The sequence below is a fragment of the Emydura macquarii genome, unplaced genomic scaffold (assembly GCF_026122565.2).
Source record: "Emydura macquarii macquarii isolate MOO-44397 ecotype Brisbane River unplaced genomic scaffold, CSIRO-AGI_Emac_v2 contig_383, whole genome shotgun sequence".
NCBI classification, from domain to species: Eukaryota; Metazoa; Chordata; order Testudines; family Chelidae; genus Emydura; species Emydura macquarii.
In genome coordinates, this window is record NW_027130520.1 from 11,690,589 (window position 1) to 11,707,193 (window position 16,605).

The following is a 16,605-nucleotide window of genomic DNA, read 5'->3' on the forward strand; positions in this document are numbered from 1 at the left end:
CATCAGTATGATGGAATGGCAAGAGCAGGAGAACCTAGAACAGAAGGAATATGGATAGGTTGTTCTCTGATCAGGCTTCCCCCCAGCCAAATTCTGTAGCCAGAACTCCAAACAGAAAGCATAAGCTATCAGACATCAGTAAAAGTCAACACAGAAAAGCTTCTAGCTTCTTTCAGGCTAGAATGCACACAAAAATAAGAGAGCTTTCTACAACACATACTACAGATTGGAACACACCAGGGAGATTGGATTTCCAAGGATCTCCTGAATCCATTCTCCAGGAAGGGAGAATGTAGAAACAGCATGAAGAAATGATCGTAGCAATTAGATTGTTCAGAATTTCCCTCTAAACTTCTGGGACCAAGTAGGGCCTGGTTGTGGTATCAAGTGGATCTCTCCTCTCTGCAGTGGTGCCACACCTTTTAGAGGAGCATCTAGGCACGTGGAGTAAGATTTGACATCCTTTGCAAGATACACAGCTCATGGTCGGACATTGAAGAATGATGATGCCTGACAAGGCAGGAGCAAAAACCTTTGCATTTCTCATTAAAATGGGAGAGTTCTTACACACACCATTTACTAGTCTACACCACTGCACTTGCAACCTTCTTGAAAGCTTCTTGTATTATTGCAGATGTAACCATATGTCAGATATTTACACATAGTCTTCCAAGATCTTTAAGAGCGAGGTGTGCAAGGAGTTTGCTCTCCGTCTTGCTCAATTCTTGAGGCAATATCCTTGGGAACTGGATATTGGTGTTGTGCTGAGATTCCTGAAAAGAGGGATTACCCTATATGCTGTCTACCCACCTCTATTCCAGAAATAATTTATGGTGCGTAAATAAAACTAGTTTCTCTTAGGCTTATCTACACTAGGAAATTAGGTCAGTATAACGACATGGCTCAGGTGTGAAAACTCCACACCCCTAAGCAACACAGATAAACCAACCTAACCCCAGTGTAGACAGTGCTAAGTCGACAGGAAAATTCTCCTCCTAGCTACCGCCTCTTGGAGAGGTGAATTACTTATGCTGACTGGAGAAGCCCTCCCATCAGACTAGGTAGCATCTTCACAGAAGCGCTGCAGCAGTGCAGCTGTGTGGCTGCTGCATTTTTAAGTCTAGACAAGTCCTAAGAATATGTCACCAATTCCTTCTCCACTGGAAGCCAGTCTGAAAGGCCCTAGATATCTATTATCATTTGTCGGAGGTGCAGCAATAAGGTAAGTTATTCATCCAAAGAAAATAGGAGAACATATGAATGCTTCTCTTATTGAGAACATTATCCATTATCCAATAATGCTATTGGGTACTCTGGAAGAGTGAGGAAGAGAAAGACTCTGTGAGTGTTGATGTACAACAAACATGTGATGTGATTTTCTGTAACTCTTGATGTAACTCTGTCCCTACCTCGGGAGCTGTAGATCCATACTACAAAACTATTGAAACACACATGGTGTTTCGAAACCATGTTCCTAAATAACAGAAACCTATTTAATTAAAAAGAGAACCTGAAGCAGCGATTTCACATGCCAATAATGTGAGTTAAATTGGTACTGCTAACTATTTCTCCTCAAAAACGAAGCACCCAAATAATCAAAATGTGGCTGGAGACTTTACAGAAGTTTCCAAATATTTGTTATAGCTGTCCTGATAAACTGTACTTAAGCATACAGTAATATTTTATTCTAAATGTCTGCTTTTAGAATAAGGTAGATAGTAAACCTTATAAAATTGTGTATTTTACTTGGTAATTAATGACTCCACAATAAAACCCAATAAAGTGCCTTATCTGCATATTTTAAACTTTAAATCATATATACTCTGCCACCCGAGAAATTGTTGGGCTTAGGTTACACTCAGACACTCAAATGTCAAAGACACATCAGAACTCTTATTTCATGATGTAGTCAGAACAGAACCACCTGGGAGCTCTGTAATAGCCAGAGCTATAGCTCTGTTCAGCTGAGGTAGTTAATCCTGTTAAAATGTTTTCTTCCCAAGAAAAATCTGGTACTGGATGACATCCAAGACCATTAGCTCTTAAGGTTTCAGAGTAGCTGGAAAGGTATTTAACTCTAAATCAGCTAAACAGCCACTTTACTTTTTATCAACATCATTTAAAGACACTTGTGAAGAGGGTTGATCAAAAATTTTCCATGAACTGGTTTTTTGAAGGAAAACTGGGATTTTTGATGAACAAAACTTTTTGCAAAGAGTGTCTGCTTTCCACAGAAGGTTTCTACTTTTTGTAGGGAAGAGCACACGTGCACACACACACACACACTCTCTCTCTCTCTCTCTCTCTTCTGGCTGAAAATTGTCATCCATAAACCAAAACTTTGAATTCAGAAACATCAAAACATTTCATTTTGAAATTAATTGAAACTCAATGTCTGACTTTCCTCAATTGAAATGTTTCATTTTGGCTCAGTTCAACATTAAACTGCATTCTTCTGAGCTGCCTCATGACAGATGTGGTTCTGGTGCCTCATAACTCCATTCCCTTACATAAGCCTGGGCTCACTGGGCCAGACGATATCTCGTATGATGCACCACAGCCATGTCACTCTCATGATGCATTGCAGTGAGTCAGCAAGGAGGGAGACTGTGGTGAATAATGGGTGATGTAGTCCCACCAGGGAGCGCAGCCCATGTGGGAGAATGGGAGGTATGAGACACAAGAAATACAATTCCCAGGAGGCCCTGCAGCAGCTCACATACAGATTAGCATCAAACTGCCCTGAAACAAAACATTTTTATTTGGATTAACAAACTGAAATATTTCATTTAGATTTGCCCAATGGAACATTTGCATTTTTTTGATGAGGTCAACTTCCTGGAAAGTTTTCAAAGAAAATGAATTTTCCATTTTTTCATTGAAAATTTTCTATGGAAGAAAATTCTGACCAGCTCTACCCATGACTAATTTGTTGAGTGGAAGTCAAATTATTTTACCACAAACTTTCTTACACAATGTATCACTGACAATAAGAAAACAAAGATATCTAGCGTTGTACTCATCAGGAAATGGGATTGTTTCTATGAGTTAAATTATTACAGGATAATTAGAATATGTTAAATATAGAGACAGTATCTTCATAGACACCAATATATAGTTCTTCTCTGGAAAATAACCTTTGTAAATATGGAATCAGGAGCTGTCTTCTGTTTGTCAGTTCTTGATACTTTCTATGTAAAGCATGCTCAAGTTAAAAATGATTTCCCCCCTCTCCTCCCAACTATCAACTGTGAAAACTCAATTTGAGATATGAAAGTCAAAGTGGTTTCTTACCTTCTAATGCTTCACAGCCAATAACGAAGGTTCTGTGGGCCAAATACCCTCAAGTTATATCTGTACTATCCCACTGTCTTTGAAATACTGCCCTCAATGCCACCTGTGCAGTAACCTTGCCTTCTGTGTGTTTGCACAGGTGAGACAGCTTGGAACTTTCTGAATAATTTTGTGGCTGATGGAAGAACAGAATCCAGCTTGCACTCACTTAGTAGGGTTAACAAAAGGTAAAATAAACAGTTCAAATTTACTTTCATTACCAAAGATGGTGGACAGGTCTCTGAATACACCCAGGATGCAAAGCTGTGAATATACGAGGGCCTTCTTACAGAGATGGTTTTTCAGAGTAAAAGTGCACTTAAGTGGCTCCTTTAACATGCTTTTTGCAGTTGTTAGATGTGATGAGTGTTTGTTTTCTAAATATAACATGTCCAACAAAGTAAATATTTACTTTTTTATTTTAAAGCTTTACAGAAAAGTTTCCCCAGTAGTTAACAGTTGGAGTTAATTGACATGGGGACAAAGACCATAACTGAGCCTTTACCCTCCTGCTCCTCCAGTTCCTGATGGGTAGGAAGTCTCTGCTCCTAGTGCTGCAGAGAAATTTAAGAGTACTGGAAAACCAGTTTCCAAAATCTAACTCTAGCAGCACAGTAGTGGAAGTCCTCCTCCATCCAATTATCCATCTATGTCACAGAGACAACTTCCCTCCCCTTTCAGGCTCAGGAGTTTAATGTAACACTCATCCCATATGCTCCTCTCCTTTTTTCACCTACAAAATAATTAGCCATGAAATGACAACAATTGTTTTTAGTCAAACTGGAGGAGTTCTAAGAAGAACAATAAATGTGCTCACAGGCTGGAGGGACTCAGTTACAATGAAAGATTAAAAGGGCCAGGGATGTATAGCTTGCCAAGGACTGACTAATGGGGGACGTGAGAACAGTCTACAAATACATGAAGGGTGTAAACACTAAGGAAGGAGAGTAATAATTTACAGAGGTTCACAGGGGACAGAAGTATGACTAATGGGATGAAAGGGAACACTTATGATGAATTTGAGAGAGAACGTCTAGGTATTAGCCTGTGGAATATTTCTGGCTAGGGATGTGTGGAAATCACTACACTTGGGACCCTTAATAATTAGACTGGATGAAACAGTAAAAACTTTGCAGTAGACAACAGCTTGGCATTGGCAGGAGAATGGACTGGATAATTTAAGTAGTCTTTTCCATCTGTTACCCCTGTGATCCTATGAGATACGTTACACCAATACACCAGGGTAATATATATAACATTTACCAGAAAACAAATGTGACATTTCCAACTGGAAATAATAGTTTAATCTAATAGAACTGACCATCAAAATATTGTCAGGTAATGTGTCTGAAGTCATTAGTGTGCCATCCTACTTTAAAGGGTGTTATTGAGAGAAAGAACTGATGCCCTATACAAAACCATCCTTTACTTGCTGCCCACGCTATATCTGCAAACTCTGAGGCAGCGATGAAGGGTTTCTCTTCAGAAGTTATATGTGTTGCTGAGGCATACAGACAGATGGGTAACATCCCTGTCCATCATAAATATAGAACTGAAGCAATTAATAGGAATGGTAAATGCACTTCTACTTCTCTTCCTGCAATGATCTATAAAATTGGAAAAAATGGCTTCTGAAGTTATGATGTACAATGCAGACAACATAAATAGTAACTGAAATGTAAACAAAATGTACAGAAATAGAAATCATATGTCAAAAATATTTACTTAACCCTATTCCACCAAAAATATCCTTATTTCCTGTTCTTAGTTTAATCCATCACAATCGACAACCATCTTTAGTTATATAATCTAATGCTTCTCCCACATGTTGCTGTGAGTTTATACACTCAGAACATTAGAAGAAAGGTTTTATCATACCCTCTTAACAGATATTTACAGAGATTATGGTTCTTAAAGTCACTAAATATTGTTTCCTTTATTTTCCCCAAGTTAAAAACTCAGAACATGTGTAACATTAGGACAATGCCATACTTGTAAAGATCACTAACTAGTCTCTTCAAGCTAGATTGTACTTGATTTCACTGATTTCTTGCTTCTCAAAATATTATGAGTGTACTAAACATTTCTGATGACCAAGCATCTAACATACTAAAATATGAACAAGTAATGATATCTTAGGACTCATCTCCATGGCAAGTTACTGCATGGGAATCCATGGTGTGAATCTACAGTGCACCAGCCTACCACATAGTAACATCCTATGTGAACACTGCTGCAGCTCAGTGAAAGTCCCAGAGTGAAGCTTAGTATACTACACTTGAAGGTACAGTATGCCCACTCTGGGACTTTCAATGTGATACAGCAATATCCAAATGAGACATTACTGTGCAGCAAGCTAGTGCACTATACACTCACACCCTGGCTTGCTTCACAGTAACTTGCCATGTAGACAAACTCTGAGACCAACATTGTGTGAACAGTTAAAATACGAAAGACAGCAAAAAGTCAGATGCCGCCCTGGAGCAGAACTAATCTTGGATAGAGAAAAGGCCACCTCCTTCCATCCATTGTCTCTTGAGAGAGAGAGGGTACTTTAAAGTCTGTCCAGAATTCTATAGGATCACACTAGTACTCCCCATCATAAGGACTCTGTACAAAATCAGTCAGGAAAGCAAAACCTGCAGAATGAGCCCTTAATCCTGAGACTCTGGAAATGCAAGCAGGAATCTCGATGAAGTGAGAGGCCAGGAGATAGCTACTCAATATAGCCGCTATCAGCTGCTTGGAAATAATGGGGTTCCACAACCACCGACAATATTGTAGGCCTTTCACACTGAATGGAACTCTTGGATTTGCCAACAGCATATTTTCTTGATTATCTAGAGAATAAAATCTTCAATATGTGGTCAAATAACTTAATTTGGGCATGACCCATGAGTTTCTTGACTCAATATGAGAAGGCTTACCATAGCTGCCTTAGAGTTAAAACAGTGTCATGGGTGGTCCTCTGTGAGTCTTTAGATACAGATCACACTCACACCAGGCTACTTCCATCACCACTGTGCTTTATTATACTTTTCTAGCAGGCCATTGCCTGTAGTCCTATTTACATATTTACAAAGTCCCAGCCAGCTCCCCCTCTTGCTTCTGAGGGGGAGGGGAAAGAGAAGGGGAGAGGAGGGGAAGGGGGCGGGGGCGGGAGCGGCAGCACCAGAAGCCAGCTCTGCCTTCCTTCAGGCTCTTTGCCCCCTTCCATGGCTTCTTTCTTCTCTATTTATCTACTCACAGCTGCTGAGGTTGTTTTTCCATCTAATTAGCCCTTCAGCTGTAGCTCCCCTTGTTAATTGATCCTCTATTTAGGTCCCAATTAACCTGCATTGGTGGGGATTTGAGTGACAGGGTAGTGAGTCAGCTCCTGACCCTGGACTTCTGTCACACAGAGGAGAAAAGGATCTAATCCATGGGCTGGACCCCTAGAAAAGGTTTTTCCCTTCTTTTAAAACTAAGGGTATGTCTACACTGCCAGGGTTGCAGGCATCGATGCAGCGGAATCGATTGAGCGGGCTATGGAGACCCACTCAATCGATCCCAGAAGTGCTCTCCTGTCGATGCCATTAATCCACGCCCCCAAAAGGAGTAAGGCTACGTCGACCGGAAAGTGTCTCCTATCAATGCAGTGCAGTGGAGATGCCGTGATATGGCAACATAAGTAAATTGACGGGAAATACACACGCTACATAATGTAGCCTATGTATCTCACATTGACTGCCGGCGGCAGTGTAGACCACGCCTAAGACAGACAAGAGTTATAGACACAGATACTCAATATTTCTGAAATACTATAGTGTTGCTTCTGCACTAAGGCATCCATATGAATAATGTGGGCCAATAACAGATTCTATGGACCAAATTATCAGGACTTTGACTGAAAATGTACCTGTAAAAATCCATTTTCAGGGACCTCTCCACATAACTGGACTTTACATGCATGAATACCTGTTTGCATACACAACTTCACCCATGTGTCTCAAACCACATGGGGGGAGGGGGGAGAGTAGGAGTGGAAACCTATGTGATTATACCCGTCCTAGCCAGAAATTGAAATGAAGAAAAAAATTCTGGTATTCTCCCAAACGCTACCCCATAAACTAACCTCCATGCACCTGAAACACCAAAAGAGGGCCTCAAAACATGGAGTCACTCAAAGTACATTGTATAGCTCTTCATAATGTGATCATCCACTTCCTTTCTTTTGTGCCAGCAGAAAAACAGTTAACAAATCAGATCTCATCATTTTCACTTTTGGGCCTCAGAATCACCGCTGAAATGACCAGAGCAATTTACACATCTCAGCTATTAGTTCAGGCTGTCTGTGAACTTAAGCAAACATGGTTACATTGGTTTATATATTGTTTGCTTTCGAAAAGTTATCAAGGAGGACTAAAGGCTTAGAAAGAATAGACTCTGGGGCACAAGATGGCAGCCTCCAGCAAAAAATATGAATTCACTGAGCTACCACGAACCAGCCCAATTCAACCTCTGATTCTGCCTCTCCCTCCTGCCTCTTCTGTTCCCCACACAAATACACACCAACCTAGGACTGCTCCCTCCAGTACATTTCCTAGTGGTTTTATTTTTCCTGTTTAATTTAAATGTCTCAGGAGACAGGGCTTTCATCACTCTCCTTTGGAAATTCTTCCACACGATAACAGATCTTACTCCCAGGATGTTTTTTCCTGATATTCAGCCAAAGTTTTCCCTTTTGTTAATGCATCAGTTAATTACTCTTTATGCTGAGACACCACATCATGGAAAATGGACAGTCCAACTCTGAAACAAGAGCATGGCTTTACAAATTATAAATAAACACATAAATAATTAAAAAAAGATTAATCTTGGATGTATGTTAAGGCATAGTACAATTAATTTCAAAGATATATCAGGAGTCTATATGGTAGCTTCTTATTTGGGCTACATATAAAATACGGACAAAATGGTATCAAATTATTTTCCAAAGGACAGAGTGTTCTGCTGCTAGTTGTGTATACAAAACATTAGTGGTTTGGAATGAACACTGTAGGCTGACAAATTTTTATCCACCTGATAAACAGGTGTAAAATATTATACGAACGTGATAATATGCACTGGCTATCAATCTAGTCAAATATTACTGGTTTGTTATATTAAAAGTAAAAATTATTTGCCTCACATTTCATCCCTGTAAACAATGGATTCAAATTCCCATGTTTTCACTTTGTGTTAGAATAGTGTTTAGACAGTAGAGTTGAAAGCAAAGTATACATATTTCCAGCTATTCAAAATTTGGATCAAATAGAGGAGTCATCATCCATAGGAGCAACATATTGAGTTTCATGGTTCACTAGTAAAAGAAGTTAGCAACCAGCCATAAGTGAGGGTTGTAAGAGATAAAATTAGCTAAATCTAAGCAATAATGCTGGACTTGTTCAGTATGCCCTGTCTTATTAAAAAAGACATAGGTAGCTAGTAGTTTTGCTTAATGTGGTTTAAAGAGCATTTTTACACAGTACATAAACATCCTGAAGTGTACATACAATAAATGAAGAAGTTGCATCAAGAGAAAGAGACATTTTAAACCTTTAGGAAGAGGTAGGTGGGAGTGTGGGGAGAGAGGAAAAAGTGCCACTACACCCACCCCCCTTGGATGGATTGGCCCTGTGTGCAGTGGGACTGCAGTGGTTCTACTCCCTTTTTGGCCATGCATAAGTGCACAAGGGGAGTAAGGGCAGGATTTTCCTTTTTGCTTGGACTATATGAGTCTGTTTTCCAAGTTATAAATGGGACTTAAATAAGAAAAAGCTCATAAAATTGTTTGGCAGGGAGTATTCTTACCTCCTGGACAGTGCCTCACGGCCATTTTACATCTTCTGGACTCTGCAATAGTTGGGCATGGTATTGTGTCTTTTGCTGGCTTTTTCACAATTTGCCTTGTTCTTGTTTCCAGACCCCATTTAAATCCACAGGTTTTGTTATTTCTGCTGCAAGTTCCCCATTCACTCCATGGACCCACTTCACAGCCTTCTGATAAAGCAAAACAGGTCATAAATTAGTGGTCTTGGTCTGTATCTGTGTCTCTTTCTTTCTCAGTACATGGCAACTCTAACTAGCAAAAGTATTAAATTAGAAGTTATTGCTTGTAAAATTTATTGTTCGGTGAAATCTCAGATTATGATCTTAGTTTGCAGTTTTTACAAGGCAATTGTGTCAGAAACCTGAATTATGCTAAAAACTAACACAAACAACAAATAGTCAACCACAGATTTTTTGAAATAATTCCCTCTTCATGGCTTTCATTATTTTCATGGCTTTGGAACTATTCCGTCCTCAAATGGTGCCTGTTTTATATTTGACACTATTGTATCCATAAAATTCTAGCTTGTATTTTTAGGCTGTTTATCCTTTGAAACTGTAACTTTTGGATGAACATTTTTAATCTGTGTCTTCTACATAAGCAGTGTACAAAGTAGTTTTTGTCCCAACCTAAAAGAATGGTCTTACGAAAACTTGGACATATTCTGATAGTTGTTCACATAGTGTTATTAGCAGAATGAACAAATGAATTAAAGAATCAAGATAAGGAGTTGGAAAAGGATAGAAGAAATAAAACACAAAACCATATGGATTAACCCATAGAAGTATAGTAGTATCGTCAATGCCAACCATTCAGAAACAATGTGTCAGCCCTCCTGCACCCTCCATCTTGAGATTGTCTTAAAAATTATGAAAAAAATAATAATTAATGCTGAGTTCTCTTTATTTACTATATGTTTTTTGAGCCTTTAGCGTCATGTTTTCCTAGTCATAAAAGCTCAGTTTTAAAAAAATAAAAACTGAGTCTCACACAACATGTTTCCAGGTGTGAGGCAAATTCACAGCCAAACCAGGGCTGCTCACTCAGCTGCCTATCCAACAGATTGGTAACCAGGTCCATGGCAGCTGCCAAGGGGGAGGACCTCCTGGGGGAGCCCCTGCTACACAATATTCAGCTTGATGTGCAGGTGGCAGAGCCTGCCTCGGTGTGCTGGAGATTGGTCCAGGCTAGTACTACCAGGATCACACCTGGACTATGATCAGGGGGACTGGGTGGACTCCATAGTGCTCAGCTAGCACCTGGGGCTCTCCACCCTGTGCGTCCCCCATTGTGTGCTTCAGGAAATGAGGGCAGCCTTATTGCCCACCTCTCGCGTTTTCCTCGAGCAACTCCTGACTCCCCGCCTGCAATTCACCCCTGGCCCACTGCATCTCACCATCAGGCCCTTGCCTTGTATGCCTCTCTGGCCAACCCCGACATACCACCAGAGCCAGCTCCACAACATGCAGATGGTCCATCTCTGAACCATGCCCAGGGAACGTCTGTATGCACTACTGCTCCACACACCCTGCATTTCCTCGCCAAGTTCTGCCCTGATACTAAGTGGCAGGAACTCCTACCACCACAGGAAGGTGAGAGACCATATTCCACTCTGGTCCCATGACCCACTGAGGATATTAATTGGTGGCTCTTTCACGGAGCCATGAGCACAAGCGAGTACCTGGAGCGGTTCACCAGCTGGCCCGATGCCTGACCCTTCTGCGGTGAGAGGGAGACTCTGGTGCACATTTATATAGGGTGAATCAGACTGAAGGAGCCCTTCTTTCGGCTCCTCCAAAACCTTCTTAAGTTCTGGCTGCACTTTTCCCCGCACCTCTTGAACCTCTATGCACCACCACCTCTATGCACACTCTATCTGTGATCCCATGAAGTCTTGAGACCTCCTCATCAACCTCCTCCTGCACTGGCCAAGGCAAACCAGGAGAAGGAAGCTGGATGGGGAGTGGGGAGAGCTGTGCAATTGGGATCCTATTTCCGATCCCTTCTCAAGTAACATCTCCGGGCAGAGTTCCTCTCGGCTGCGTCGACTGGATGCCTTTGAGAAGCAGTGGGCACTGTCCAGGGTTCTCTGCTCAGTCAGTATCCCCCTCTGGATCCCTGATTCTATCCCTGTGACCTCCAGTCCCATCCCTGGTTTTTCATTTGTTGTCCCTTGTCATTAGTTGATGCCTGGGTCTAGTGGCCTCCCCGCTTACATTGTAGGAGAGGGCCTTTAGTAATGGGCAGGCCCATATCTGCCCAGAACCTCAGTAGGTGCTTCTCCAACAAAGCTGCAGTGGGTCACCACTCAGCATGCAGCAACAACCCAGCTGCACTGACTTACACTTCCCACAGCCTGCAGTGATTCAGACACCAAGCATGCAGCAGCAATCCATCCCTGAGTGGAACCTGGGTCAGATGATCCTCAGGTATTTCCTCAGCCCCATTAGAATTGCAGATCAGTCTAAGAAACAGTGATACTTGCCCAACTCTGAGCCTGCTCCTGCCCAAGCCTTGCCCAAGCCCTGTTCCAGGCTTGTCCTTGCCCTGCTATGACCTTGCTCCAGGCCTGTTACTGACCCGCTCCAGGCATGCCATCACCTCCTGACCCCATTGGACTCTGACTACCCGGCTTTGACCTTTGGCCTGTGTCTGGACTCCAACTATGGCACTGAGTTTGGTTTATTCATGGATTCTGACCACCTAGCTTCAAACTCTGGCCTGCAGCTGGACTCTGGCTACAGTACTATTTCTGGCTTGTCTACTGGCTCTGAGCTTGGTTCTGTCCTCAGATCTCGGTTTCAGTGCTACCCTGAGCCCAGTCCTGCCCTGACATCAGGCTTCAACCTCTGCTCTGGCCATTAGGCATGACTATCAGGAGGAAGCGCCTGACATGAGGCGCTGGAGCTTTAACAAAAATATAAAATATGAAACTCACTCATAAGTCAGCAGTGCTGGCTCAGTTTTATAAACTAAGATTTCCACTAAGAACACTTATTTGGTGCTTTAAACTGGGATTCTTTCCTTTTCTGAAGTAAATCCAAAGCCATGTCAGGAATTTAGTTCAGTAGACTTTACAGAATCTGCAGTGAGTAATCATCATACTCTTGCAGACGGAAGAGATTCAGACACTGGGAAGTGGTGGGGTGAATTCAGTTTCCCCATCTCTGTCCTTTAATCCTACCCCATGTACCCTGCATGTGGATGTGGAAGTACATGCACATTTCCTCCTGGCTGTTGGGTCTCATGACAAGCAACCCCCTGCCAGGTTTCATGTGCTCCTATTTCTCCCTCCAACAGCAGAGGGAGCTGTGCTGTGGAGCAGTCAGCAAGGAAGAAGCAAAGAGAACACACTGGTATTAGCAGCACTCTAGCCAACCAGCAAGGACCAGGTGCTGAAAAGACAAAACTCTTTCTCTACTCTCACCCTGCCCTCTATACATGTGACATTGGAAAGAGAAGAGGGCTTCAGAAAAAGCTGAATGAAGGCAGAGTTAAAATCCCCTGCTCAGTATGAACTCAGCCAGCCCTGCAGCTGCACAGGATTTTCCTGATTGTGGCTAAGGGATATTGCATGGGTAGGCTTAGGAGTGCACCAACCCCATAATTATATATATTATATATAAAAGCCTGGTTTATACATTTTCAGGAGGATGCATTTTTTAAAAGCCAAGGTATAAGACCCTGACAATGGTGACTTATAATAAAATTGACAGAACTCTGGTGTAGGCGTAGGGCAGAGTACCCCAATATTGTGCTATTTAAAAATCTGGAGAAAGTCACAATGTTAGAGGGAGATGTTTTCTGAAAATAGTTACTAATTTATTGAGATAAAAAAAGAGAGCGGGATTATATTAGTGGTTTCATTTTGCAGATATATACACCAACAAAAGTAAGAAAAGAAATGTGATGTAATTGAACTTGTCCACCTTAATATGTCAAGAATTCAAAATGTCAGCACAAGGTTTTTATACATTTCAATCTCAATTGATAAGACATTTTGGAATCAGAAGCACAGAATAAATTTAACAGACATTTCATAAAGATACAGGTTAAAGTAAGATTTGCTGCTATATAGAGTTGTGCAAAGACACTCACCCACACATTCCATAGTTTCCTCTAAGGATGCAAATCCATCCGGGCATTCTCCAAAACAACGGCCTCTGTGTAAGTAAAAGCCAGCTTTGCATTTGGTGCAAAAGTCTCTGCTAAAGCAAGAGTCGCAGTTTTCTATTCTGCACCCTGAGACATATTTTAAAAGTTTTAAGTTAGAATGAGGCCAAACATGAAAACACTGTAAAGCAATTAAATAGCAAAAACAGACAAGTTAAAAAAGGGATGTGGTCAACCTGAAATCCACCCAGTATTTTTTTTTAAACAAGAATTAACTTTAGCTACCACATTTGCCCCAGAAAATCCTCATGCTATTTTTGTGGTTTTACAGCTACATATATATGTATATATTATTTTACATTACATTTTACATTATACATACATACATTTTACAACTACATTTATATTACATTTCTCTTTCCTGTTCCCTGTTGCTGTATTAGAGGTACACCCAAACAACAGAAACTGACTCAACCATGGAAATTGTGAAGTTGATAATGCACAAAGTTCTGCCAAATGCATAAAGAAGCTAAAATGTCTTTTTTTCTCTCTTGCCTTAGATGTTAAACAATAGGTACAATAAAAATTCAGAAAAGTGCAACTTTTGAGTTGACTATTCCCCTTTATGGAATAACTTTGGGTTTAATATAACTATATTTTGTTGGGGTTCCCCCCACACTTGTATTTACACTTGTATTTGTGGGGGGAAAAGGGGCGGAGGTATTTGGAGAAAGAGGAGTGGATGATGTGTTAACATATATAATTGTTGCCTATCATTGTATAAAGGGTCCAAATGATTTCTATTAGTTGACCACGAGCAGAATACCAGCAGCCACAAGAGAAGGCTTTTTTATGCTATGTTTGATTTCTTTACTCACATATGAATCATGTGCTATGTTACAGATACACAGTTCTTCCAGATTTTATTTGCAAATAGCACTTAGCACCCAGTATATTGACTTTCTGCTTCCCTTTTTGTTAGAAATATACATCCATATCTCTCTTTTACAGCATACATGAATAGTTTCCATGCTGCATCTCAAGATTTTGATTTCCTTCTCTCATTTACTAGCTTTCTCTCCCATTTCTAAAATATATAGTCACAGTGCTATCTTTTAGTAAAATCCCTGCACTGAGGATGCTGAATTTATTATATACTGGTTGCTTTTAGTGACTGACCAGCTATAGATACATGTCAAGCTGATGTCTTTGTGATACTTGGGACTACATTGGTGCTGCTTTTGTGTCCCCCAGAAGAAATATCCAAGGAGCGATCTGTTAAAGTCTCAAGAAATTGCTTCTCAATTTTCTGTTGACAAGACATCATATGACCCAGTTTATATATTGGTCACCCACTTTACATTGGAGAAAGGCAACTAAGTCTAATTTTGCTGAGGATATATATATAAGTTAAGGCACAGTATAGGCTCTCCTTCCTCCCAAGGACCCTGGTCAGGTTCTTTGCACAGGACAGGATGCTGGAAGAGAAGACGCTTCTGCTTCCCCAAATCACCACACCTAGAGACCAATCCTACACTTTTTGTGCATCCTAAACTTTCACTGGACCACTAGGACATTATCTTTCTGATACAGATATCAGAGATATTACTAAAAAGATGATTAAGGGTGAAATTATTATTATTACTTGAAAAAAGAAAGGTAAACATTCAGAAATCAGTAACCATGAAAACCTTTAAGATAGATGTCAGACATTGAGTTAGTATATAAAACAGAAATATAACTTCCTGGTTTATAAATGGACCAGACCACATTAAAAAGGGGACAGGTGATTTAGAGAAAGAATACACACACATACACAGATCTGAAAACGAGATAATTAAAAAGCTATTTTATGTAATGATTAAATAAAATAGTATTGCTCTTTCTGCAAGGTTTTGGTTAGCAAAGTCTCAACACACACACAAAATGCCAGGGCAAAATGTCCAAAAGATGACAAAAAATCCATTGATAAAAGAATAGTCTCACACACACAGATACTATAAATCAGGTATATTTATTTGAAATATTGTATTCCTTTTTAAAATATATAAACTGCATCAATATAGTCTGTCATCAGCCATCTGAAGTTACAGAAGAAAGCATTTGGAATTCATTTTATGCAACATTGTATTAGTCTTTGTGGTTACTTATGTCATTTATTTCTTTTTCATTCTTTCCAAAGGAGCAAGTTAATCTAGTGTGGTACTTCTGAAATAGCTATTTGTAAATTCCCCTAGGAACTTTGCAAGTTTATAAATTCTTTTTAAAAAGGGTTTTAGTATTTGTTCTTGACCCTTAGAGAGCCAAAAGTTACAATAGGGCCACTTAAACTGATGGGATGTTTTATCCTCTGCAGCAGTTAGGGAAACACGAGGCATTTCACTGTAACTTTTACTGTGATGTTGAACTATAAATTAGGCAGTTTGCACAGAAAAAGTATTTTGTACTTTGTGATTATACAGAACTCAAAATTAGTTTATTGAGGTCTTCAACATACAATAATACAGCTGACACACGGAAGCAATGGCTCTTCAGGCTCTCTCTCTCTTTTACAGATCTATCTGCCTATCTTAGGCTAGGGGTGTGATTCCCCTGCTCGTGTACACATACGCATGCTAGCTCTCATCAAGCTAGTGTGAATATAAACAGTAGTGTAGCTGTGGTAGCACTGTTGGTGGCAGCAGAGGTACGACTGCGCCACGCTAAGTACAGATTTGCCTGAAACCTGTGGGTATGTACTTGGCACAGCCATGCTTCCACTGCCACTTCCTGTGCTACAGTGGCTGCACTGCTATTTATATTCAAGCTAGTTAAATGAGAGCTGCCATGAGTATGTGTACACAAGCAGGTGAATTACACCCCTAACTCATAGTGGAGACATAGCCTTATGGCTCCCATTACCATAGTATTTGAGACCCTCATAATCTTTTAATGTATTTATCCTCACAACACCCTTGTGAAGTAAAGAAGTGCTAACCCCCCATTGTACAGCTGGAGCTCTGAAAGACTAAGTCATTTGCCCTAGTTCACATAGGGAGTCTGGTAGAATAGGAAGTTGAACATAGGTTTTTCCAGGTCCCAGGCTAATCCCCTAACCTCTGGACCATCCAGCCTCTCTATATGCACAGTCTGCTGTTAGCTCTAGTCCCAGGGCAGCCTCAAAATAACATTCAGATCCTCTCTTTAGATAAATGCCCAAAGGTTTGGATTCTTACCCAAAAATGTAGTTGCCAAAAAAGGGATGGTCAGCTGCCCTGCTACCATTTCCTCTACTTTTGAGCCTGAATGGATCACCTGGGGCCTAACAT

At 40.6% G+C, this 16,605-nt stretch overlaps 1 protein-coding gene across 4 annotated transcripts in view; it reads right to left on the reverse strand.

Annotated features, from left to right (window-relative positions):
- Positions 1 to 16,605, reverse strand: part of RSPO2 (R-spondin 2) — a 155,422-nt gene that overhangs the window by 57,806 nt on the left and 81,011 nt on the right. For 3 of the 4 annotated variants that reach the window (XM_067536082.1, XM_067536057.1, XM_067536064.1), the window contains exons 3-4: positions 13,283 to 13,426; positions 9,166 to 9,354 (exon numbers count right to left, since the gene is read on the reverse strand). In XM_067536082.1, coding sequence (XP_067392183.1) covers positions 9,166 to 9,354; positions 13,283 to 13,426 — 333 coding nt within the window. Of the gene's footprint in view, positions 1 to 7,927; positions 8,125 to 9,165; positions 9,355 to 13,282; positions 13,427 to 16,605 lie in introns of those variants that run through there. The other variant, XM_067536074.1, reaches the window with a different exon arrangement.